Consider the following 23,739-nt stretch of genomic DNA (forward strand, 5'->3'; position numbering starts at 1 on the left):
GTTATAATTTCTCCCCAATATTAATCCATAGGGTATACACAAAATAAATGGCTATAACAGATTAGTCAGTATCATTTCATTCCAGCTTCATTTGTGCAATGTTATTACAGTACATTTTTCATTCAGTGCTTTATTGCAAGCATGAGCGTAGTACAACTGCTAAACAGCAACAGCAAATATTTGAACAGAAGGCAAAGATGGGAAGTGAACACTGTAAAAAGTTCAAAGAAGCTGGGCTAGCCTGCTCTTTCACATTAAACAGAAGAGTTACCAGAAGTCACTTCTGCAGACAGCAAATGAACATGTACCTAAAGGCAAAGAGGGTGAAGGCAGCAGCAGGTTTGTATTTTCTAACATTCAAGAACAAAATAAATGTGTAAAAGGAAGCCCTAAACAGAATTTTTTAAACTGAAAAGCAGCATTGGGAAGGCAGAGTCTGGAAGTGCTTAACCTCTTTCTATACCAGCCAATCTCCTGGCTCAAGTCTTCCCATCTCCCCCAGCTGCTTTTCCTAGCATAGGGCAGCAGATACCTCTACCCTCAAATACATATTTGGAACCTCATAAGGGAAGTAATGGGGTGGGAAAATACGGAAAACAAGGAATGGATTAAAGCACCCATCCCTTCCACCACTACTTTCCTTAACATTAGACTTTCTGTAGTTTACATGCAATCATATATACATGTAATTTGCCTCTCAGAGAAATGGGATCCATACTTAGTTGTCAATTAGCAATCCAAGTCCACCTAACTCATTCTTTCCAAGTAACACTGGACTGAAAAAAATGCACCATCTCATACACCAGGAACAGTGCTACTCTTAAAGAGATCCTAATGCCTCCTCAGAGTCCCAGGTAGCTCAAGCAAGCATTTACAGGGCATGATGGATAAACATTTGATTCTTGGAGAGACTCATTTCCAGCAAACAATTATATTAGGATCATTTTCCAGTCTCTCATCCAACTCCCGGTAGCTCATACCTAAAGGAGGAAGCATAAAGCAATGCATATTTAGCATTCATAGAACAACCGTTGTCAGCAAAGACTGAACTTATTTTCAAAGGAGGAGGTGAAACAAGCAAAGCTACCAGCTCAAGGGAATATTGATTTACTCTTCACTGTAGCTGGACTCTAATTTTACTCGAAGACAACAGACATTTATCCTCAGAGTTTACCGTCTCTATTACTCTCTGCTTCCAGAGACTGTCATCACTTCCTTCCCAATCTGTTAAAAAGTATTTTTCTGTATCTTACATTTTATTCACTAGCGATTTAACAATATGATGACATTCAAGGCTTATTAAAGGTAGATAATCTTTCATCCTGTAACAAAAATCACTACATGGCACCTCAATAGTTTTCAACCGTAACTGAAAGGAAGCTCAACATGTAGCTGTATTTGGTCACATTTGGCCTTGATTCTCCCACCTTTGCTTTTATTGTTCTTGCTGCTCCTGACCAAATGTAAATTTGTAGCCCCTCAGAGCAGAAGACCATTACCTCCAGAGTAACATAAGCAACCATTACTCTGCACAGCACCACTGCTTCAGCAGGAGTTTACAAAGTCTGATGCAGAAGGCTTCTATGCAGTACTGCATTATGGGAACTGGGGAAGATACTGTTGACGGTTTTAGTGCTATGTTTAATGTTAGGATTATTTTTTTATATGTTGTTTACTGCCTCCCTGATTATACTCCAGCTTGTGTGCTTTAAATGGAGGGATCCACACAAACAAACCTAATTGCGTACCCGTTTTACAGCAGATCTCATCATAACTGTGACAGCCCGTGTAGAGTCGTGCTGGATGACTTCTTTCATCCCGGGCAACTTTCACAGGATACTTCTGAAGTCGCCGAATAAGACCTTTCATCAAACCAAACTGGATGAGCTTCCTGAACCAGAGAAGGATAAAGGGTTTATGGAACAGCTAGGGAACAACAATATTGAAGACACCTTTTTGAAGCAAAAAAAGACTTTCTGTAGCAGTTCAAAGGATGATAGATGACAGTGGTGTATCTCAAGACATTCCTGCATGATACGTTTTCAGGGGATTGGATACAAGCATCCAGCACATCTGACCTTCAAATCCCAGCTAGAGGGCTGATGGAAATATAACTGTGAAAGAAACATGGGTTGTACAATGTGCATAGCTGGAAGACACCTGTCTTTGCGAGTCATGATTATGCACTTCTGAGTGAAATGGCAGCTGGAATGCTGTCTAATGCAGACTATATAAACAGCCCAGCCTCTTCTTCAGCTCAGGCCTTCTAGAAATATTAGAATGCCAAGGTCAAAATAAGGCAAGAGTTCTGGAATCATTCCTTTTAGAGTTAATATATTCTTCCATAACCAGATGATAGCAAAAAAGACAATGAGCCTGTCTACATACAAACTTATACCAGCTTTATGCTAATTTAACTCTCATGGTTTCTTTCAGGCACCAGGTAGTTTCATAGAAGCAAAGAAACTTAGAAATGTAGCTGGAAAGGATCCCAAGGCTCATCTACTCCAGCCCCCCATACAACACAGGAAATTCACCTCCCTCTGTGATCCCTGTTCTATGCCCAGAAGAATGGGAAGAAACTGCAGGATCAGCACTGGCTCATCTCTTCATGCTCTCTCTCTTTTGATCTGTGTATTAAGTCAGAGAATCATCACAGCTGTCAGATGACCATCTGGCATTTTCTTAAATACCTCCCAGGAAGGAGAGCCCACCACCTCCTGAGGAAGCCTGTTCCACTGAGGAACCGCTCTAATTGTCAGGAAGTTCTTCGTAATATTTAGCCAAAAACTCTTTTGCTTTATTTTTAACCTGTTGTTTCTGGTCTGACCACTGGGGCAACAGAAAACAACTCTACTCCATCCTCTATGTGACAGCCCTTCAAATACTTGAAGAGGGCTATCATATCACATCTCAGAGCCAAGCTACAAGTGACGCCTGACACAGGTTGGACACTTGTCAGCTTCCCTCAAGTTTTGATGGGAAATGTAGGCATCCTGGTCTTGCAGCTGTAATGGAGAGCCAAGCTGTAAAACCAAGATGCCCACATTTCCCATCAAAACTTGAGGTAAGCTGACATGTGTCCAACCTGTGTCAGGTGTCACTTGTAGCTTGGCTCTCAGTCGCCTCCTCTCCAAGCTAAACATACCCAGCTCCTTCAAACTTTCCTCATAAGACTTGGCCTCCAGATCCCTCATCATCTTTGCTGTCCTCCATTGGACACATTCCAGCTTGTTAACATTGTTCTTAAACTGTGGTGCCCAAAACTGAACACAGTACTCCAAATGAGGTCTAACCAGAGCAGCGTAAAGCAATACCCTCACCTCATGTGACCAGGACTCTATACTTCTATTGATAAAGTCTAAAATCGCATTTGCCTTTTTAGCTACAGCCATCATATTCCTTTTTCCCCTTCTTGAAGATGGGGACAACATTTGCCCACCTCCAATCTTCTGGCACCTCACCTGTTCTCCAAGAATTCTCAAAGATGATAGACAGAGGCTCTGCAATTACACCAGCAGTTCCTTTAGTACTCTAGGGTGCAATTCATCCGGTCCCGAGGACTTGATTTCATTTAAAGAAGCTAGGTGTTTATGTACTACTTCAACATCTGTCCTAGGCTGCAATTCCATTTCTTCTTTATGTGTTCCCCTTTTGCCAGGGTGAGCACAGTTCCCCTTACAACTGAAGACTGAGGCAAAGTAGGAATTGAGCAGTTCTGTCCTCTCCTTATCATCAGTTAAAAACTCACTTTCCTCTCCCTTTAGTGAGCCTAACCTTTATCCTTTTTCCTGCTCCAAACATAACCAAAGAACGATTTTTTGTTTCGTTTAGCATTTCTCACTAGTCTAAGCTCATAGTGAGCTTTAGCCTTTCTAATACTCTCTCTACAAGCACTGGCAAGTTGTTTATATTCATCCTTGCTTATACAGCCCTCCTTCCATTTCTTAAATGTGTCTTTTAAAATTTTCAGATCTTTAGAAAGCTGTTTATGGAGCCACTCTGGCTTCTTTAGGTACCTCCCATTTTTCTTTCTCATTTGGAATAGTTTGTGATTGTACCGTCAATATCTAGCTTTTAAGAAACTCCCACCCATTTTTGAAATCTCTCTCTGAGATTTTATGACCATGGGATTTTCCCCAGCATGATTTTGAGCTCATTCAAATTAGCTTTTCTAAAATCCAACCTATACATCTATGTTAAGCTTTTCCCTTACTCAAGATCTTAAAACTCCAAAATTACATGGTCACTACTGCCCAGGGTGTCCTACTTCAGCTCCCTCACCAGCCATTTTGCTTGTATTCATATAAGAAGTTGACCAGACTTTTCTGCAGTCCCCTCAAACTCCCCTGCCAAACTCCCAGACAAAACTCCCTGTTTGCTCAATCCAGATCGCTCGCTTTCCTCTCACTCAGCAGAACCCAGCAGACCTGGGGAAGGGAGGGCAAACATACACACTGGCCAACACAAGCCTCTACTCACTCAACAGAACCCAGCAGACCCAGGAAAAAGAGGGAAACCAAGCAAAATAAGTACAAGCGACACCCTTGGAACTACCACCTGCTTTCTATCAGGCCAAATTCCCAGTTTGCTTGTTCCATGAGGGCACCAAGGAGGATCCTTAGTCATTCCCCTGCCTGATGGAGATCTCAGAGGGAGGCAATTTAGAACTCTTTGTAAATAGCAATGTGAAGAAAGGAAAGGGTGCAAGAAGGCTAAAGCTATTTGCCAGAATATGGCTTGCTCACCAGTATTCTAAGGATCTAGTTGTTGTAGCCACCCCACCCCCCGTTTTTACCTGTAAACCCCCCCCCCCGCCCCGGTCTGAATGTATGTGGAACAACAATGATCCTGCAGTAGTGTCAGTTTTTGAAGGAAAAGCCTATTTGCAGGAAAAACTGGGAAGGGCAAGGTAAAAAGAAGGATTGATGAAATCAAATCTTTCCAGGCTGGAACTCAAAAGGCACCTCCTTCCTGTCTTATGGTATACAATCATGGGCCATTAATGCAATCTGCCTGTTAAGTGCTCCATGACAGCTTGGGATCCCCAATTCAAATCTTCCCATTGTTCCCAAAATTACTGCCACATGAATAGATCAAGATGGGTAGCCATGTTAGTTTGTCTGTAGTGGTAGAAAAGAGCAAGAGTCCAGTAGCCCCTATAAGACTACTTGCTACTGGATTCATGCTCTTTTCTACTGCCATGTGAATGGCTCAGGATCATACCTTTAGTTTAGTTTCCTCAACTAGACTTTTTGCTCAAAGATTTTCTCCATGTGATTTTTGAACAGAATTACTTGTAAATTTATTATTGGTTTGTGCAGGCATACCAGATGATTCTTTGGTAAGTTAAATAAGAGTTTAACAGTAAGTTTGATAGTTTTAGTTGTACAAATGGTTTTAATGTGAGTCCTGTGGAGGCCTAACCAGCTTTGGTGAACAATTCCCGGCTCTTACCCCTTCCTCTGTTTCTCTCTTCTCTCTCTCTGCTGTCCCTAACAAGAGTAAATTCCACCTCTCCCTCACTCCAGTAAGTACCCCATCCCTCTGATTATTTCCCTGCAAACCAGGTTATCCCAAATTGTACTCAGAAATTAGGCCTTTCATCTAACTATGATTCACAGAGCCCATGGAATTAAGAGGTCTTGATTAGCCTGAAAGTAGTAGCTCCTGACCCCAACGAGTGTATGTGTGCTCAGCTGTAACCTTGAAAGCAACCCTGGGCAGGAGCCATGTTTCTGGTCACTTCCGTGACTTCTTAGGCCATATCCTGTCTAGGATTGCAGGAATGAAAAATAGACCATGTTTGATATCAAACTGAGACCTTAAGTTAAAAGGCTGCAGGAACAGAAAAGCTGACTCCCTGCCAGGAAGGTAACCAGGCTCCCCTGAAGGCCTGGACACTCCATTGACAATAGTTTTATTATTTGACTTCCTAAAAATTCAGGCCATGTTTTAAAGCTCAGAGTTTGCTGGGCAATAATTGTTCTTCTATGACCATTAAGGAATCTGCCTTACAATGCAGAGTTCCCTGTACTAATGAATCATAAGGAAGGCTAGGACATCAGCCATCTCCTGGCCTTTGTTACGTCAAAGCCATTACCCATCCTTTGTCCAACAGGCCTGAACTGGTCACCTGTTAGGTACGCTAATCATCCCAGGCTGACTTTTCCACATTTTCCACACACTTTTAAACCATGTCCATATCTGGAGTTCTCTCAACCTTCCACTCCTCCAAAATCCAAACCTTCTAATCGGATTCAAAGTTTCTAGCCTTGACCCAATCCCTTCACAGCAAAGAAATTGTCCTCTCAATGCAAGCAGAGGTGCATAAAAGCCACCTCTCAGCCCTCAAACTTTTGTAGCTGGTTTCTGGATCATACTTGCTACCCCAGCCCCATGGTTGGCCTACTCTTACTGAAATCACTTAGTCTCCTCTGGGCTTTCCACAGATGGCAACAGGCTTCCAGTGCACTAGATCCTTCCTTCTTCCTTTTGATTTCTATGCATACGAGGCTAAAGTTGCTCCCCAGCTTTAATCTATCTCCCCTTATTTTCCAATTCACATTGCACCACACAGAGAGCTAGCATTCTGATCTTTGCTGGTTAGAAAGACTAGACACTCATTTCTTTTCTGTCCTGTTCCCCCCCACCCTGTGTTTATACCAAGCTTAGAGGTATTCCAATTGGAATAGTTTTGGTTGATATTTTCTGGGTGCTGTTAGGAAATGTGCTATTTTGCTTGTACTTTAATAGCTTGCTTGTATATACTTTAGAGAAGTCCCCCTCATTCTATTATTGTACACAATCCCTCAGTAAACTCTATATTTCTCTTTAACTCTTTAAACCTGTTTCTGTTGCCAATTCCTGCTGAACCACACTCCACAGTTACTCATAGCTACCTCACTAAGTAAAGATCCCTGTTCCGACTCCCTGCACAAACAAGCCAATTCCCCGCACCAATCTGAATATGCATGGTTATGCATGCAGGGATATGGTAACACTCTGTTCTCAAAGAGTGCTCTAGGGTCTGGAGACTTATTTTGGCGCACAACCTAACCCTGCTGTGACTGGTCAGGCTTGACATCAAGGGCACTACTTAAGACTAAATGTGTCACCATTGTGCAGCACATGTGCTTTGCAGTGGTGCAGGGAGGCCATTATATGCTCTGGATGTAATGGTCTTATGCCCTGCCCCTTCCCAAGCAGGATCTAACCACTGATAGACTAAAATATTGTTGCGTGCAAGCTATACACACTTACCTGGGAATAAATCCAACTAAACTTATAGAAACTTACTTATAAGTAAATAGGAATATAATAGCACTGACTGAATTTGGAAACTGTGAACATCAGAAGAGAGAAATCTAAATAACATGAGAAATACAGATAGCTGGACCTCTGGACGTGCATCACAAAGGTAGGTCCTTATGGCACCTCTGATGCTTTTCATGGTATGAAATTACTTACTGGATAGGAGGTTTAGGAACAAAAGTGTCAGTGTGGTGTAGTGCCTGGCATGCTGGACTAATAACCAGGGAGACTGGGATTCCAATTCCTACTTGCTATGAACCTTACTGGGTGATCTTGGGCCAGTCTCTCTTTTAGCCCAACCTACCTCACAGGGTTGTCATGAGGATAAAATTGAGCAGAGAGAACCACAGATACCTCCTTGGAGGAAGGGCAGAACAAAAATGACTTAATTAAATACTCAAACATCCCACTGGATTGGACGTGGTCTTTTGCCTTTCCAGTATGCCCATCATATTGCAACATAAGAACATCACAGCAGACATACAAGGTCTCATAGCTTCTCAATGTGTCAAAGTACAATTCCAGAACCAATACATGTGAAGTATGGAACATGTCTGCCTTCCAAACGTTTCCTTACCAGTGAAGCCCAATAATGGTTTTATTGCAACTGGAGCCATTATATGTTAGACAATTTGCTTTGTAACAAGTGCCACGAATTAACCATTATTATTATCATTATCATTATCATTATTTATAGTCCACCTTTCTCATCAGATCCATTTTCTGTTCCTGCCGTAATTTCTATGGGTCCTTGGCTAAGCAATTTCCCATATATAAAACTGAAATAACAATGAGGTCATTTCTGTTTAAATTTGGGATTAAGGTGATTTATGACACTAAGCTTTATTGTTTGACCTCTTGCAGCACCCCCCTTATTTACAAATATTCATTCTTTAAAAAATCCCCCCCCCGGCTTCTAACCTTTCATCTACTCTCTGGAGTTGAACTGTATAGCGACAAATTAGGTCTCGAACAGTTGTGCCAGGGGTCAGTCCACAGTACAGTTGGAAAACGTCTCTCAGACTGGCTCGTTTGTGACCTGGAATGGAAAGAAACATGGAAAATTTATAATCCAGAAACTATTCTGGCCCACCTTGCAACTATTACAAAAGCTGACAATCAATTACTGAAATAATAATATGCATCTTATATTCAGTACTTATTGCAGGCAAAGGACATTTGCCATTGTCAACACTCATGATGATCAAATGTGTAAAATAATTAACAAATGTCCTACATAAATAAAATATCCTACAGAATATCAAAAGTGCCAATTACATTCCCAAACGCAAACTACATACCCAAAGTCTCAAATACCAATCGTATAACAACAACAGGAGTTACTTATAAGGAGTTATTATTAAAAACACTTATAGATTGCCTGCCCACTAACTGGGTCTGAGGTAGTGCACAATCACTGAAAACGTAAAACAAACACTAGTAAGTAAATGAGTACCAGTAAAACAAACTAGCAAACCAAGTTAACTATAAACCAGGATCAATAAAACAATGAAACAACACAGCACATAAAACCAAGTTAGTCCCAAAGGAGCAAATAAATGCCAGTTAAACAGGGTAAAGACTAGTTAAAAACTAACTGAAAGAGAAGAGTTTTTGCCTGCATTGAAAAATGTCCAGGCAAAGGGAAATAAACTGATCCATTATGATAAATTCAAGTGGGTAGCTGTGTTGGTCTGCAGCAAGATTCGTGTCCAGTTGCACCTTAAAGACCAACAAGATTTGCAGGATATAAGTTTTCAAGATTCAAGTTCCCTTTGTCAGAAAGAATGTTTTTGCTTGGATTTTGAATGTGAGGCAGTTGCTAATGTTATTTCACATGAGATACAATATGTATCTGCTGATTATTTTAGTGGGAGATAGTCAACATTATTGATGTATGTGTATAATACATAGCTCAATAAAGAGCTCCATATACAAATCAGCATTTATTATCTGATACGAATTCCCAAAAACATATTAATAACAGGCTGAATAGCTAAGATGCTGGAGATGAGTAATTACAAACTGATTCCAGACTATCACAATAATTATTAATTTCATCTTCATCACTTATTCCCCAGTACCTGTCTTTGTGATGTACGAGAGGCATTCTTCTTGCAGACATTTATCATCCACCAGATCCTGAACTCTGGGAGTAGTACAATACACATTTGAATACTGGGAGATAAAGGAAAAGAACTGTTAGCCTGCAATGGCAGCTACAGCATTTCAGTTCCGAATGGAATTTTGATTGCTAAACAGAACCATGATAACAGAAGGACACGGAGGCATCTTAACTAGCAAGGAGGCTGAAGATGACACAGCACAACTGCATCTAAAAAGTGTGACTGTTTCTAATGGCAGAATAGGCTGTTCTAGAGTTTTGTTCTAGCATTTGTTGTTTTACAGAATCTAATGTTGGTAGTCACAAGTCAGGTCACTTTCCAATACCTGCTTCAAAATTTCTTAAAGGCAGAAAAATTAAAGGCCTCACTTTTATTGGCCACATTCATTCTGAAAACAACCACCACCACCACCACCACCACCAAGACCTAGTAAAACAAAAGCAAGCCGGCACGCTTTCAAACCACTCACAGACTCCCATGGGGCATGTCCATCAGCGTTTTAAGATTCCATACCATTCTGTACATATTGAAGCCTTAAACAGTGTCACCCCCCCCCTACAGCTTTCCTGACAAAGAGCTAAAATCTTGGTTTACAGTCAGACCAGAAAGCAACTGTTAGCACAAAAGGATCCTCCTCTGTACAAGATGGATGTCCGCAATTCTGTGCAAAGCTGCCTTCTCCCAATGGAACTCAAACCCTGCCAAAAGACTATGGAGGAAAATAATAAATTCCCAAGTTTGTGTAGTTAAGTGGCCATTGCATCCTGAGAAAGCAGATAGCAGATTAGCTGCAACCAACGAAATCTTGGCCACAGCCATTACACAGAAAAGGGCTTTTTATAGCATTAGAAAGTGCTACTTCCTGCATTGCTCTTGCAGCTAATCTTTTTGTGCTAACAGTTGCTTTCTGGTCTGGCTGTAAACTAAGACTTTAGCTCTTTGCCAGAAAAGCTGTAGGGGGATGACACTATTTAAGGCTTCGATATGTAAATGTTCAGAATGGTATCGAATCTTAAAATGCTGATGAACATGCCCTATGGGAGTCTGTGAGTGGTCTGAAAGGAAGGGATGTAAGTACACCATCCATATCTGTATTCACCTTGTTTTGTGGGAGCTGCTTATGTCAGAGAAGGGTTCAACACTCCTAGCACCACTGCTCCAACCAAACTCAGACAACCCACCCCGTTCCTATTCTTGTTTATCAGGCTTTTTTTAAAAAAAGGACTATGGATCTTGCTGTGTTTGTTTTATCCCTTGGGATATCACTTATTTAGGGATTTTGTCAGTTATCTGTAAAATGTAAATGAATTTATTGCAGTAAACACTTACTAACCATTTCATTTTGACATCTCTTCCATTTCTTTGTGGTGTCTACCATGTCTACCATTAGACTGCTAATCTTGTGTAGGAAGATAAGCATGAGGATCATGTTTGACTGACTCCAACCAGACATCCATTGCCTATAGTCTCAGTTCCCCACACTTTTCAGCCATTTATTCACTACTCACCTGAAGTATGGAAACTAGAGTCACTACTCCATAGTATCTGAAAAACATGAAGACCATCAAAAATTAACCCACATGTACGATAAAATTAAAGCTGACTCTATGTTTTTGCATCATTATGTAAGGAGAAGCCTCTTCACTGTTTGGTTAAAATATAAAAAATATTTGGATGAAGGTATTCCGATGTGTGTGGTGCCACTGGAAGCTATTGACCCGAGAATAATTTATAAAAGAGAGGAATGCTTGACCTACAAGGAAGTGCTGGAAGTGGAACAAAATATGATCAAGATTAAAACAAATGAGGAGTTATCCTCCCACTACGGATGGTTTAAATATAGACAGATTAAAGACTTGTATGATTCAGATTGTCGGAAATCTGGATTTAAATTGAAAAACTCTGAATTGGAGGAATGTATATTGCAAGAGGGCAAAAAAATGATATCTAAAGTTTATGATTTTGTTAAAATGGCACACAGAGGATGAGACTGTTAAAGTACAGATGGTGAAGTGGGCTATAAATTGTAACAGAGATATAACAATGGAGGCATGGGAACACTTATGGAAAAATACTTTGAAGATATCTACGTGTACCAATCTAAAAGAAAATATCTATAAGATGATGTACAGATGGTATTTAACGCCAAAGAAGATAGCAAATGGGAATAACCAAATGTCAGATAAATGCTGGAAATGTAAGAAACATGAAGGATCGTTTTATCATATGTGGTGGACTTGTGAAATGGCAAAGCAGTTCTGGGGGAATATTATAGAAGCTATGTCAGAAATTTTACAAAGGCAAATAAGTAAAAACCCAGAATTGCTATTGCTAAATTTGGATTTAGAAAGGGTTCCTGTACAAGACAGAACACTAGTATTTTATATGACAACGGCGGCAAGGATTTTATATACTCAGCTCTGGAAGACGCAAGAAATACCATCCATAGAAAATTGGATACAAAAACTGCTGTACATGGCAGAAATGGATAAACTAACGAGGAAGCTAAGAGAACAGAATTCAGAAGAATTTTTTAATGACTGGGGAAAATTGAAACAGTATTTAGAGAAGAAATGGGATGTGAAGGGGGAGTTATGGGGGCTAGATAACTATTAACTGAATAACTAGAGAGGAGATGTTGATCTTTACAAGAAATATAGATAAGTTAGAAATGTAATTTATGGTTTAGAAATGTATTTTAATATGGAAAGCATTTAAAGAAGGTAATTAAGGGTATAAGAATTAATTATAGAAGTTAAATAGAGATATTAGATGTAGAGGTGGACAGCGGGTTGGAAAACTGTTGGAAGTCTAAGATAAGGGGGGGAGAAAGGGTGGGGGAATAAAAAAAAACAAGGGGATTAATGGAAAATCTGTATTTTTTTCTGTCTTTTATTACTCACCTAATAAAATTTAAAAAAAATTAACCCATGTTAGTATAAATGAGATTGGCACGGAAAAGCTCACCGCTAGAATACATTTCAAAGAGTTTGCCGAGGTTATGATTTTTTCCATAAAGATTGATGTTATGATGTTGGAACACAGCACTTGCATGTAATATGTTTTTTTTGGGGTGTGTGTGTGAAAAATAACCCCATAGCCCAGTTGTATGAATTAGGTGCTCTTCAAAGTAACAAATTTATTTCTTTAAAGCATTTATTAGCCATTTTTCTATCTTGCAGGAACTCAAGGTGGCTTACAACATAAATAAAATAATAATAAAATGAATATAAATAAAGTTTAAAGACACAGTTTAGGACTGTCAATGAACACAAAATAGATAATTAAAAGCAGTCCTAAATAAAAATGTCTTCAGCTATTTTTGTTGGCTTCACTATGCTTATTGAATATTTAGTTTGTACTAATAGTAGACAAGGCACGAGTCAGAATGTGGAAAAACCATGATCTGGACACACAAAGTGAATATACTTTAGCTGATAAGATCCAATTTTTCAGAAGCATGAAAATATCTCTTGTGCTAAAAATGCAGGTAATTGCACAAAGCTAAAAAGAGTACATGAGTGGATTATGCCAGCTCTGAGAGACAGTCTGTTCATACAAATTCTGATCAATGAGGGATTCTAATTTGTAAACAGACCCAAAAGCTCCCCCCCGCCCCCTTTAGCAACCTACTATTTGTTGCTTGGCACTTACAACAGATTCTGGATGGCAATTCGAACCAAATTCAGCTCCACATCTGCTTCAGCTGAGATTTTCTGAATGTGTCGAAACCCATCAATGTATGGTAGGATCTAGGAAGAGAGGGTATGATTGTATAAATGCAATAATGGAAAGTCAGACCTAGCAGGAGTAATCAAGCAATTAAAACATTATTAAAAACATGCTGGATGAGTGAATATTTAAGATTTTTTAATGTAACTGCTTAGGGGATCACCTTATACCTTTTCTCTACCAAGGTGAATTTAGAGGATGCTTTCCTCACACTGTACTGTCTGCAAGAGAATTAGGCGCTCTTGCCCAATTCCAAAAAAATGTGAAAAGGTGGTGAAAATACTTAAGAAACTGTAGTATCAAAAACTCTGTATCAACAAATTGCAGCAGCGAGTGAAGCACAGAATTCCACAAACTTTTGTTATTAGAGGCTCTTCTCATAGCTTAAATTCTGAGGAATAGAATTCCCGATTGTTGCTCGGTGAGAACATGAGAGAAAGTTAATATGAGAATTATAACAAGCATACCCTTAAAGAAAAAAAAATTATCCACAAATCCTTCCCAATCAAATCATACGAAAAAGGCATCAATTCCATACAAACTTACTTACAAGTAAGTCTCATTTAATTCACAGAGACTCAGTACTAAGTAAACATGTATCAGAGCAACCTACCCAACCTGCATCTTCACTGTCACAATATGACCCATTGGTTAGCCTTTCTCACAAACATCAGTGCCAGGCAGGATTGCTTTCTTGGATTTTTTTGGAAACTATGTTATCTAGGATGCCATCAGAATCTGTATCATAGTGTTCAGTGAGTTCTCAGTCCAAAGGTCCTCCCAGCTGTATGAACAAACCTGTTGAGTCGTGAGGTCCCACTGGGAACTGAAGAAATCATCCTTATCTTGGGTGAAAACAGGAACATCATATTCCTGCACGATGGGGGGATCTGGACGCTGCTCAATCACTTTCAGGTGAATGGTGTTGGATTCATCTGTGAAAAGAGTGCATGGCTGGGCTCACAGAGTATTTGGAGACAGGATGGACAAAGAGAGCTGCTGGGCTTGGGGTATATGGCACTCTGGCTGCGCTTTGCAGTTCTGACCTTTCTGACAGGCACAGACTGTTTCCACAGCAGAAGTATCCAAGGAGTATTAAAACATTCTATCAGCTTTCCTCCAAAGAGCTCATCACAGTGGTATATATAATTCTCCATTTTGTCCCAAACCAGCAAACTGGGTTGAGAGAGTAACTAGCTCAAGGTCACAAAGTGAGTTTTATAGCTGAGTGGAGGTTTCAACCCAGGTCTCCCCAGACCGAGGCCTTTTCTGCAGGGACTATTTTCACCAGTTCTGGCCCCATGCCACTTTGGGTTTTCTTCTGAATTACGCATGCTTAACTCCCCCTTCAGATTTCAATGATGCATTTTCAAGGGTTTTCTTCAAATTTTCTGCCTGCGCTTATTCCCTGAAGTTTTTCTTAATGTGGTTTTGAGTCAGCTTTTTCAATTGTACAGAATGTTCCTTTTGCTTTTTCTCTTCTGCCCTCTGTTCCTTCTCTCAGCTCCTCTCATCTCTTTCCTCTCATCCTCTTTCCCAAGATGCGGCATTTTTTTGTGAAGAAAACTTAATGCATATTAATGTATAATGTCATTGCTATTGCGTTGTGTCGTATGCAACCCTGGCGCTGGCCTCTGCCCCCCAGCTCTGGGTCAGCCCAGCCGGGGCTCTCCAGTTTGGTGGGAGAGGGGGTTATACATCCTAAACATGACAGCCATGCTCTGAGTAGGCATATTTTTTTAGGATTTATGACTCCCTTTGCCTCCTGTTGTCCAAACTGGAGAGTCCTGCCTGGGCTTACCCACAGCTGGGAGACTGAGGTCGGCACCAAGGTGGCAAACTAACACAATGTAGTAACAATGACGTTATAATGTCATTAATTTTCTCCACACAAAAATGGCATGTCATAACAATATGATGACAGACCTAATTTGTGTTGTGGTTTCATGGATCTGTTTTAGGATTTCAAATATTAACTATCTATGCTTTTTGAGTAAAAAGTTCTGTGTTTGACGTTACTGTGCACCAACGCTGCATGCATGCCTTTCGCTTTTGTTTCTCTTTTGTTCCCCCACCCCCCACTGCTAATACTGTAGTATTTGGTGCCTTTGGTCATCATAACGTCGTAATATAATAATGCAACTGGGCATACACAGAAATAAAAGGCACCAGGGATGCCAACAGTGATGCCAATGATGCTCCACTACATAACCTTCTTTATTTTATGGTGGTGCAGACAAAAAAAAGATGGCACACTAGCAATAAAAGCAGCATGCGGAAAGGTAGGTGGCCAAACACTCCAAAAGAGAAGAGTAAATTGTAAAGAGAAGCAAACACTCAAAAAGAGAAGAGTAAATTGCCTGTGTGGAAAAGGCCCTAGTTTCAGTACAGTATCCACTAAGCAATACTTTCTCTTACTGATTATTACTATATATTTACCTCCTCCACCAAAAATCATAGCCGAGTTCATGAAAGTCTGTTTCTCAGTTCAAGAGCAGTCAGCTGTATAGCCAAAAGCAAGCAGTGGGGACAAGAGACTGCCCAACGGCCCCAGATGCAGACAGACAGTGCAGAACAGTGCAGAAGGGTTAAAGCCTGCTTGTTTTCCTATTATCGGAAGCATGAGGTAATCTACACTCAGATTACACAACTGGGAGAAACAGCAGCACATCACTTTTTCTGACTATATTAATCCTGGGAACCACAGTACTGTTGGTGAGAAAAGTATGCGTTTCTCATAGTAAGAACTTGCCTAAGGCACCTTGCCCATCTTTTCATGTGGGGCTGCAATGTTCTTTAAAAAAAATGCCAAGAGTGGTTGGCCCCATGGCATTTATTGTTTCATCAGAACCCTCGCCCAATTGCTTAGCAGAATCATATTTCAGGGTGGAACAATGCACAAAATGCTCTCCTGTGCCTAATGTGCCAAGCACCCATCTTCCAAACATACATGTATCCAAAAAGAACTACTGTGCAGCTATGTGACTGTTAATAATACCTATCGGCAGAGTGCATTTGCCAGTGGCATTCAGTTCCTCAAGCAGGATGGTCATTATTGGTATCAACTTTTGCTTGCTTTCCTCATTGGAGATGAAGCCACTTTCAAGCTAGGAAAGAACAAAGAAAATGATCAGTTGGCTCATTAATTGCAGCAGCAGAACAGGTTGAACGAATTACCCATCAAATCAAAAAACAACACCCCATACTTCTGAACAACAAATGATGCTGATTAATATGTTTGCACATATTTTCATTGCAATAAATATGCTTTTTTCCCCTAAAGGGTTAACATGGCATAAATGCCAAAATAGCAGAACTTGTGTGATAGGGATACAAATGTAATAAGGATACAAGGGAAAAGATATACTTGCTGCTTTGGGAATAACCCTGTTTGTTTCTTCAGGTAGTGTTGCAAGGAACAACAGCGTTGCCAACTCACACTTGGGAAATACCTGGAGATTTGGGGGTGGAACCTGGAGAGGGTGGGGTTTGGGGAAGGACCTCAGCAGGTTATAATGTCATAGAGTCCACCCTCCAAAGCAGCCATGTTCTCCAAGGGAACTGCTCTCCATCAGCTAGAGATCAGGTGTAATTCTGGGAGATCTCCGGATCCCACCTGGAGGCTGGCAACCCTAGGAAAAAATCATGCATTTTCCTCCTTTTTAGAGACTGCAGAAATATTCATAGAGTAAAGCAAATAACTGCTCACAATTTCCCAAGCTTAAAAAGGAAAATCATACAATCCTTTTCAAAATAATTCCAAAATTGCATGAGCATGGGGTCACAAGTGCATGAGCATGGGGTCACCAAGAACACTGCAGCACTGCACACACAGACACGTGCCTGCAGCACGTGCACACACAGACACACACATCACTGTAATACTTTGGAAAGCCTTCAGTGCAGGTTTTAGAATTTACCATATTCCTCTTGAAGCCTTACTAAATCTGAAAAACAGCTCTTACCCCACCTCCAGTGCCATAGAAGAAACAGACAAAAGATAAGATTTCTGAAAATGCATCATTTGTACATGCCTAAGCATAGAAAAGTGAGAAAGCACATTCATGTTATGCCTAACCTCCAGAGTGGTGAGATAACCTGCCAGTTTCTTCACAATGGGTTCCAGTGCACAGGTTTTAGCTCTAGCATCACAAACAAAGCCAAGGTTAAAGAGCAGAGCATTTCGGCTATATTTCTTGTGTTCAATACAAACTGGGCAGCCAATTAGTTTCTTGTCCATAGCTGTACTGTTAGAAAGAGAGAATTTCGATATTAATGAACTTAAATTTATGATACTTTGCAGTGTATGGGATACTGTGCAGCTGTATTTAATTTACCAAATAATCATTCATTATTGCCATAAATTCACCAACATTTTTGGCCAACATGTGCTTAAAAAAAAGCAACATCTACTTCTGAAGATGTTCGTTAGCTGGTAAACAAAAGTGGGGGGGATACAAGGGTTGCTCTTGACCAGACCACTGGCAGCATGCCCCATCTGAGGCCTATGCTGCAGCTGCATGGGTTCATGCTGCGATAATGCATATAAAGCATGCCATAATCTTTTCCCAGGCTGCCAGTCCCAGTAGAGCTGCCAGTGTCTCACAGGCACATCTTGGCTGCTTGGACTGAGAACCAGCCCTGAATGTGAAGCAAAAAGGTCTGCAATGCCCCTGTTTGGCACTCATGGTGGGGGTTCCCTACCCCCAGCTTTAGTCCCTCTGCAGCCCCACAACTTTTACACACAGTTAGAAAGAACAGAACAGCCTGGCTAGTTGCTTTGCTTAGTCTGATTAAGTTCCAGCTGTCTTCTGGCCAAGCTATGAGTCACACACACACCAAAATCCGATTTTGGTATGCATATCTTTACCTAGAGGGGAAAAGTGGGCATATCACCAGGTGCTACATTTGCCATTCCCCAATCCTATCTAGCAGCTTAGGCTGCCTATGTATAGCTTTGTAAGTTGCTTACAGATAGCGACTAAAAAAAGGATGGGGGATGGATTTGGCCCTCTCATTAAGCCACAAGTTATCTGCATGCAAGGCTTTGGATGCCGTGCACACCCACAGTTGGAATAGGGCTTGTACTCTTTGAGCGAATCCTCACAGAATATCTCTCTCTAAGAAGGTAAGCTTTTTTACTGTCATAAACTGGCACGTGGATTCACAATACTTGGATTCACAATTCATGGATTCTTGGATTTACAATTTCTTCTGCCATCACAGCACGGAACTGGCTACATTGCAAACCTGGAACTCATATCCTTGAAACCTGATCTTATATATGTCTACTCAGAAATAAGCTCCACTAAGTTCAATGGGGTTTCCTTCCAAATAAGTGTGTGGGATTGTAGCGTTCTACTGGAAAGCAGTAAAGTGATGGTCTAGTTTAGAATCAGCTTCTGTTCGTGAATCAAATTAAAGGCAGTCATAACATCCTAGTATTAAACAACAAAGACAGAGACTATGTTTAATTTCTTTAAAAAGTTCTAGGAGTTGGCTTTCATGAAAGTTTTGGGAAAAAATTAAGTGTTCAGGGACAGTTGCCCAGTGGTACATGAAAAGGCTCTTTGTACATGCTTAGAGACAGCTCTTCAATTACTTCACAACTCTCAAAGAAGGGGGACACTGTAAGATGCGGGAAATGCTGCTAAAAGGGGGTGATTAAAGAAGACATGATCATCTACAGGACCCACACTAACAGCACTCACAGATGATTTTTCTACTTACCCAATGCCAAGAAGTACTTACACTGTGATAAGCTTGTTTTGCAGTTCAGGTTTAGTGATGATGTATACCTGAACCGTATCAAAGAGCTCCCGGGAAATGAAATCTTCTGGTACCTGTCAGAGTCAAATGAGACAATAGCAGATCATTTCAGAATCAGGATAATGATATCAGTTTACAAGCTAAGCAGTAGATTGGCAAAAGCTCCAAACATATTCACATACATCAGTTTTTGTTTCTGTCCTCAAAAAAGTCCCAATTATTTTTTAAGAAGCGATACTGGTGCTAGTTCCATAATAAATACCGTTTTTCATCACATGGACAGATGGAGCAGTTTTGCTGCTTAGGGGAAAGTTAAGCTACAGAAGGAACCCACTGAATTGTGTGTGTTTGTGTTTAAGCGGGTACTTTTGTTTTGCCTTTTTAAAAAGGGTAGGGTGTGCAGTCAGAATTTACAGAAGTGGGAAAAAACTTAAAATGGTGGGAGAGTGCTGCAGAGAATAGGTTAGCTTCAATCAAGTGAGTCAAGAATTTTTTTCTCTTCTAAAAGGAGATAAAAGTATTCTTATGTTTGAGTGGTCCATGAGGGAGCACTTAGCCTTTTACTAAGTTCATAACACAGCACAGAGCAGGAGCTAAGTTGCTCATGATCTGTGATGTGACAGATGTGAAAGATAATAGATGCTCAGAATATTCAAGCATCTAAATCTGATACATGACTTAAAACCAAAATGCATACACTGGCAGAAAAAGAGGGAGGAATGTATTTTCCCAGCAACAGAAAACTAGCAACTTAAATAGTAATTGCTAGGGTTTCCAAAAGGCTTGGAGAAACTGGCCTGTCCTTCTAACAGAGGCTTAATGTACAAAAATGAGCAGTTGAAGATTCTGATGGCATTGAAGTAAACAGCATCACCTGGTAAACAACATCCTATTAAACCCCCATTAAAGGAAGAGGACATTTTTCTCTAGGCCAGCTGGCAATCCTAACAATTTCATACAACAGATCTGCATACTGTGGGAAAGAAGCTTGGATCTCTCATAACAGCTGATGGTTTGTTGCTACAAATGACACCAAAAGTACCTTTGAGCTGCAGTACCTATGCAAGTGCATGTGTGAATATTTTAATGCGGGACAAAAAGTGGAAGGGGAGCTTTTAAAATTTTATATTTATTTCAGCAAATTATGATTTTACATATAAACTACTGATGCAGAAAATGCAAAAGCAGTTTTTATTACATATAAAAAATCCTAAGTAAAACCTGCAATGTACATTGTGGTCTGGAACAGGCTTTTCTGTGGAAATAAAATTAGGATTTCTTCGGGTTCGGGCTTGCTTTTGGTCATCCCTCTGCTGCATCCGTTTCTACTCTTTTTTTCCTGGATCTAGTAATCAGATAGATCTGAACAGTGGCTGCTTGGATCACAGCCCATTCTGCTACTACCTTACCAATTACTAGTTGTGTAATGATTTTCATATTAAAAAGAAAAAGCTTGGAAAAGAAATGCTCACTGGAATAGGGAATGGGATGAGGTACAAAAAGTACTTATTTCACTAACACAATGAACACCCAGAGCACATACACTCTTAATGAAGAGGATTTGACTAGAGTGAGTAAGATTCATTGAGTCAGCAAGCACACAACTAGAAGACCAAATCACCAAATGTTTACCTACCTCTGAAGCAGAAAAAGAAGTTACACTTACTTCAAAAATATCCAATCTATACTAGACACCTGGGCACCACTGACCTGGTAAGTTATTTTAGGTCCAAGCGTAGGGTGGAATTCACTGAAAAAGATGCACTCAATTCTGCTGTTGCCTTCCATAGCCATAACTGCAAGACAGCAAACATGCAGAACTAAGGACAGTCTCCCAAATCCATTCCTTTTAAACAGAGAACAATTATTTTTAAAACTGAAATAATAATGCATTGCAAATAATGACACCAATATTGTTGCATCTGTTAGAGGAGCTACAAGTTGGGCTCACTTGCTTGCGGTATCTGACACAATCTACTTAGCAGGAAACCTGTTGTGGCACATTTCATTGGTCTTGTTATTTGCTTATGCCACATTGTGCCATTCTGTGGCCTGGCCAATGGGAGTTGATTAATGCCCAGCCGTCAACCCTTGCAAACTTGCAATTCTTGCTGAACTCCAACTTATTCTTTACTTATTTTAATGTACATTACTTAACAGTTCAGCCTCTAATACAGTTTATATCAACCTAAAACAAGAAAAACAATAAAACACCAATATCATGGAATAAGACAAGGAAGTGTAAAAAAAAAGATGTGATACAACAAAGATAAAAGCAATGTTAAAGTACTGCCTCAGTTAAAAGCAAAAAAGGTCTTAGCAGCCCTTCTAAAAAGGAGAATTCAGACCTGTTGGGTCTGCTTTGGCAGGGAATTCCTCAGAAGGGGAGCTCCAGTGGCACTAGTTCTTGAAGGCGACAGCTTTGCTTTCTTCAGTGGCAGGACCCTTAGCAAAGCATCACGACTTGACCATCCCGGGCTGTGAAGCGGATTCACAAAAAAATTATCTCCATGCTTAAGATTTGTCTTTTGGGATGAGCATTTTTGGCTACCTAGCCTCCAACAGAAAACACTAAGGGAGCAATCCTAAGAACAGTCACACCCTTAATGGACTTACGAGGGTGTAACTGTGCTTAGAATTGCACTGTAGCAGTGCACTCTCCTAGGAAGAAGCCCCATTAAATAAACCTGGACAGTATTCTGAGTAGACCTGTTTACAATTGCTAAGTCCAGTCCAGTCTGAACAGAAGCCACCATCCTCCATTTTCAACTTCCATGTTGAAGGGATCAATTCACCCAATACAGGATAAAGTAGCCTCGTCTCCACAGAAGTCAGTAATACAGGCAGCTTTCATCCCTCACGCTGCAACATTCATCTTCAACATCTTCCTGGTAGTTAAAGCCCTCTGACCTGGTCAGAGCCAGTTATTGTTGTAGAGATGGTATTTATGCATTTAGGGAAGGGATAATCATGCAGTGACGTGAGTCACTTGTGGCTAGGGTTGTCAGCCTCCAGGTAGTGGCTGGAGATCTCCCGCAATTACAACTGGTCTCCAGGTCACCGAGATCAGTTCATCCTGGAGAAAATGGCTACTTGGGGGCGGGGGGTGGACTCTATGGAATTATGCCATGCCAAGGTCCTTTCCCTCCCCAAACCCCACTTTCTCCAGGTTTCTCCCCCCAGATCTCCAGGAATTTCCCAACTTGGAGCTGGCAAACCTTCCTGTGGCTCTTCTGGCACCATTTCCTGATGTGGCAGCCACCGCATGTGCGAAGTGGGCAAGGACATTGCCTGCCTGGTAGGCACTATAGCAGTGATCTGATTTGCATCTTGAAACAGCCACCACCAGAGGGATGGGAAGACAGGTAAGCTGCAAACTCAGCTGCAGGACTTGTGCCACTGATGGAAGGGCCCGTCCTCTCCATGGTTCAACAGTGGTGGGGAGAGCTAATTTTACATGCACAGAGGTACTTTAGTAATTAAGAGGGATATAGTTATATATTTAATGTTAATACTTATATTACTGCATGTGTGTTTTTACTGGGGTGGTGCATAGGCCATGCAGGAGTAATGAGGCTCTTTTGGTTGATGTTAACTGCAAATGTGGCTCTCCATGAGCCTCAGAATGAGTACCACTGAGGTAAGGCATTGCTAGCCTGCCTTTCTCCATGAACAAACTGAAAGAAAACAGTAGCTTTCCTGCCAATTAAAATACATTTGTTGCCTAAGTAGCCTTATTGATCCATCAGGGGAAAAAATCCAGAAACCTGGATGTTCTGTACCATAAAAAAGGAGGCAGCGGGACAAAACACACTTCAGTACTGGAAAACCCCAAGGTCTGCAGCTCATAGCTTCTAGAAATGGAGACCAGATGGTGTTGCAGATATGTAGTCTACCCCTAACCATAGATCAAGATAGGTAGCTGTGATTGTCTGTCTGTAGCAGTAGAAAAAAAACAAGAGTCCAGTAGCACCTATAAGACTAACAAAATTTGTGGTAGGGTAGGAGTTTTCCTGAGCCACAGCTCACTTCTTCAGATACCAAAGCACCTACCCTACCACAAATGTTGTTAGTCTTATAGGTGCTACCGGACTCTTGCTCTTTTCTACTACATCTAACGGTACATCTCTTACTCTCAAAACAGTGCGCACAGGATTGCAGTCTTAAGTGCTTAGTGCACAATAAAAAATGCATAAGAGGTTCCAGGATCAGAAAAGAACAAAAAGGGGCTATTCTCTTGTTCTGAGCATCCAGTCTGATGAGGACCAGTTTGGAACTTCGCGGAAATCTGGCTGATCTTAATACATTTGTTGCCAGCCTGCCAAGAGAGTCAGCACCCAGGCTCAACAGCCTCGCAAAACACTTGACACTAACCAACGTCGCGGGCTCCGCAAAAACGCCGGCCACTGCAGACCTCTCCGCCTCAGAGGTCACAGGTTCCCGCTCTGCAATCAGCTTCACAAAACTTCCATCAGCCCGAAGCGCTTGCCGAGCCGCACATATAAACGGAGCAGCCGAGAAGAACCCCTTCCTCCCTTCCATCCTCCCCAAGCGGCCAAAAGACAGCACTGAACGAAAGCATCACTCACCGCTCCCAACACCGTTGCAGAAACACGCATGCGCACGACAGCTTCGGCCGAAGGCACGGGACAGGCGCAATCTGCAGCGTTACGGCACATGCATACGTCACTGTGTCAGGCAAGAAAGAAAGCTTGCCATTTTACAGATGTGCGTATAGAGATCCGGCGCGGTAGTAATAATAACAAATGAAAAATAAACCCCTAGTAAGCGAGAACGT

At 41.0% G+C, this 23,739-nt stretch overlaps 1 protein-coding gene across 3 annotated transcripts; it reads right to left on the reverse strand.

Annotated features, from left to right (window-relative positions):
- Positions 1-65: 65 nt before the first annotated feature.
- NPRL2 (NPR2 like, GATOR1 complex subunit) lies at positions 66-23,739 on the reverse strand. Of its 3 annotated transcripts, XM_054977062.1 has the most exons (13): positions 23,531-23,739; positions 21,290-21,419; positions 20,652-20,737; positions 18,924-19,015; positions 17,251-17,419; positions 16,171-16,279; positions 13,971-14,107; positions 13,095-13,192; positions 10,949-10,985; positions 9,399-9,492; positions 8,236-8,353; positions 1,749-1,891; positions 66-980 (listed from the first exon to the last, which is right to left on the reverse strand). In XM_054977062.1, exons 3-13 carry the CDS (start codon positions 20,733-20,735, stop codon positions 913-915), a joined length of 1,149 nt encoding a protein of 382 aa, XP_054833037.1. In that variant the 5' UTR covers positions 20,736-20,737; positions 21,290-21,419; positions 23,531-23,739; the 3' UTR covers positions 66-912. The 3 variants fall into 3 exon arrangements, with proteins under 3 accessions (XP_054833037.1, XP_054833038.1, XP_054833039.1); XM_054977063.1 differs by lacking the exon at positions 21,290-21,419; XM_054977064.1 differs by lacking the exons at positions 21,290-21,419; positions 23,531-23,739 and adding an exon at positions 23,316-23,473.

The sequence above is a fragment of the Eublepharis macularius genome, chromosome 4 (genome assembly GCF_028583425.1).
Source record: "Eublepharis macularius isolate TG4126 chromosome 4, MPM_Emac_v1.0, whole genome shotgun sequence".
NCBI lineage: Eukaryota > Metazoa > Chordata > Lepidosauria > Squamata > Eublepharidae > Eublepharis > Eublepharis macularius.

Coding starts and splice junctions, on each gene's coding strand:
- NPRL2 (XM_054977063.1), bottom strand. CDS start 20,735: ATGGCTATGGAAGGCAACAGCAGAATTGAGTGCATCTTTTTCAGTGAA. Junction 13,193..13,970: donor GGGACCTCACGACTCAACAG/GTTTGTTCATAC, acceptor CTCTCTTCCTAG/ATCCTACCATACATTGATGG. Junction 1,892..8,235: donor CTCCAGAGAGTAGATGAAAG/GTTAGAAGCCGG, acceptor TCTCTGGTTCAG/GAAGCTCATCCAGTTTGGTT.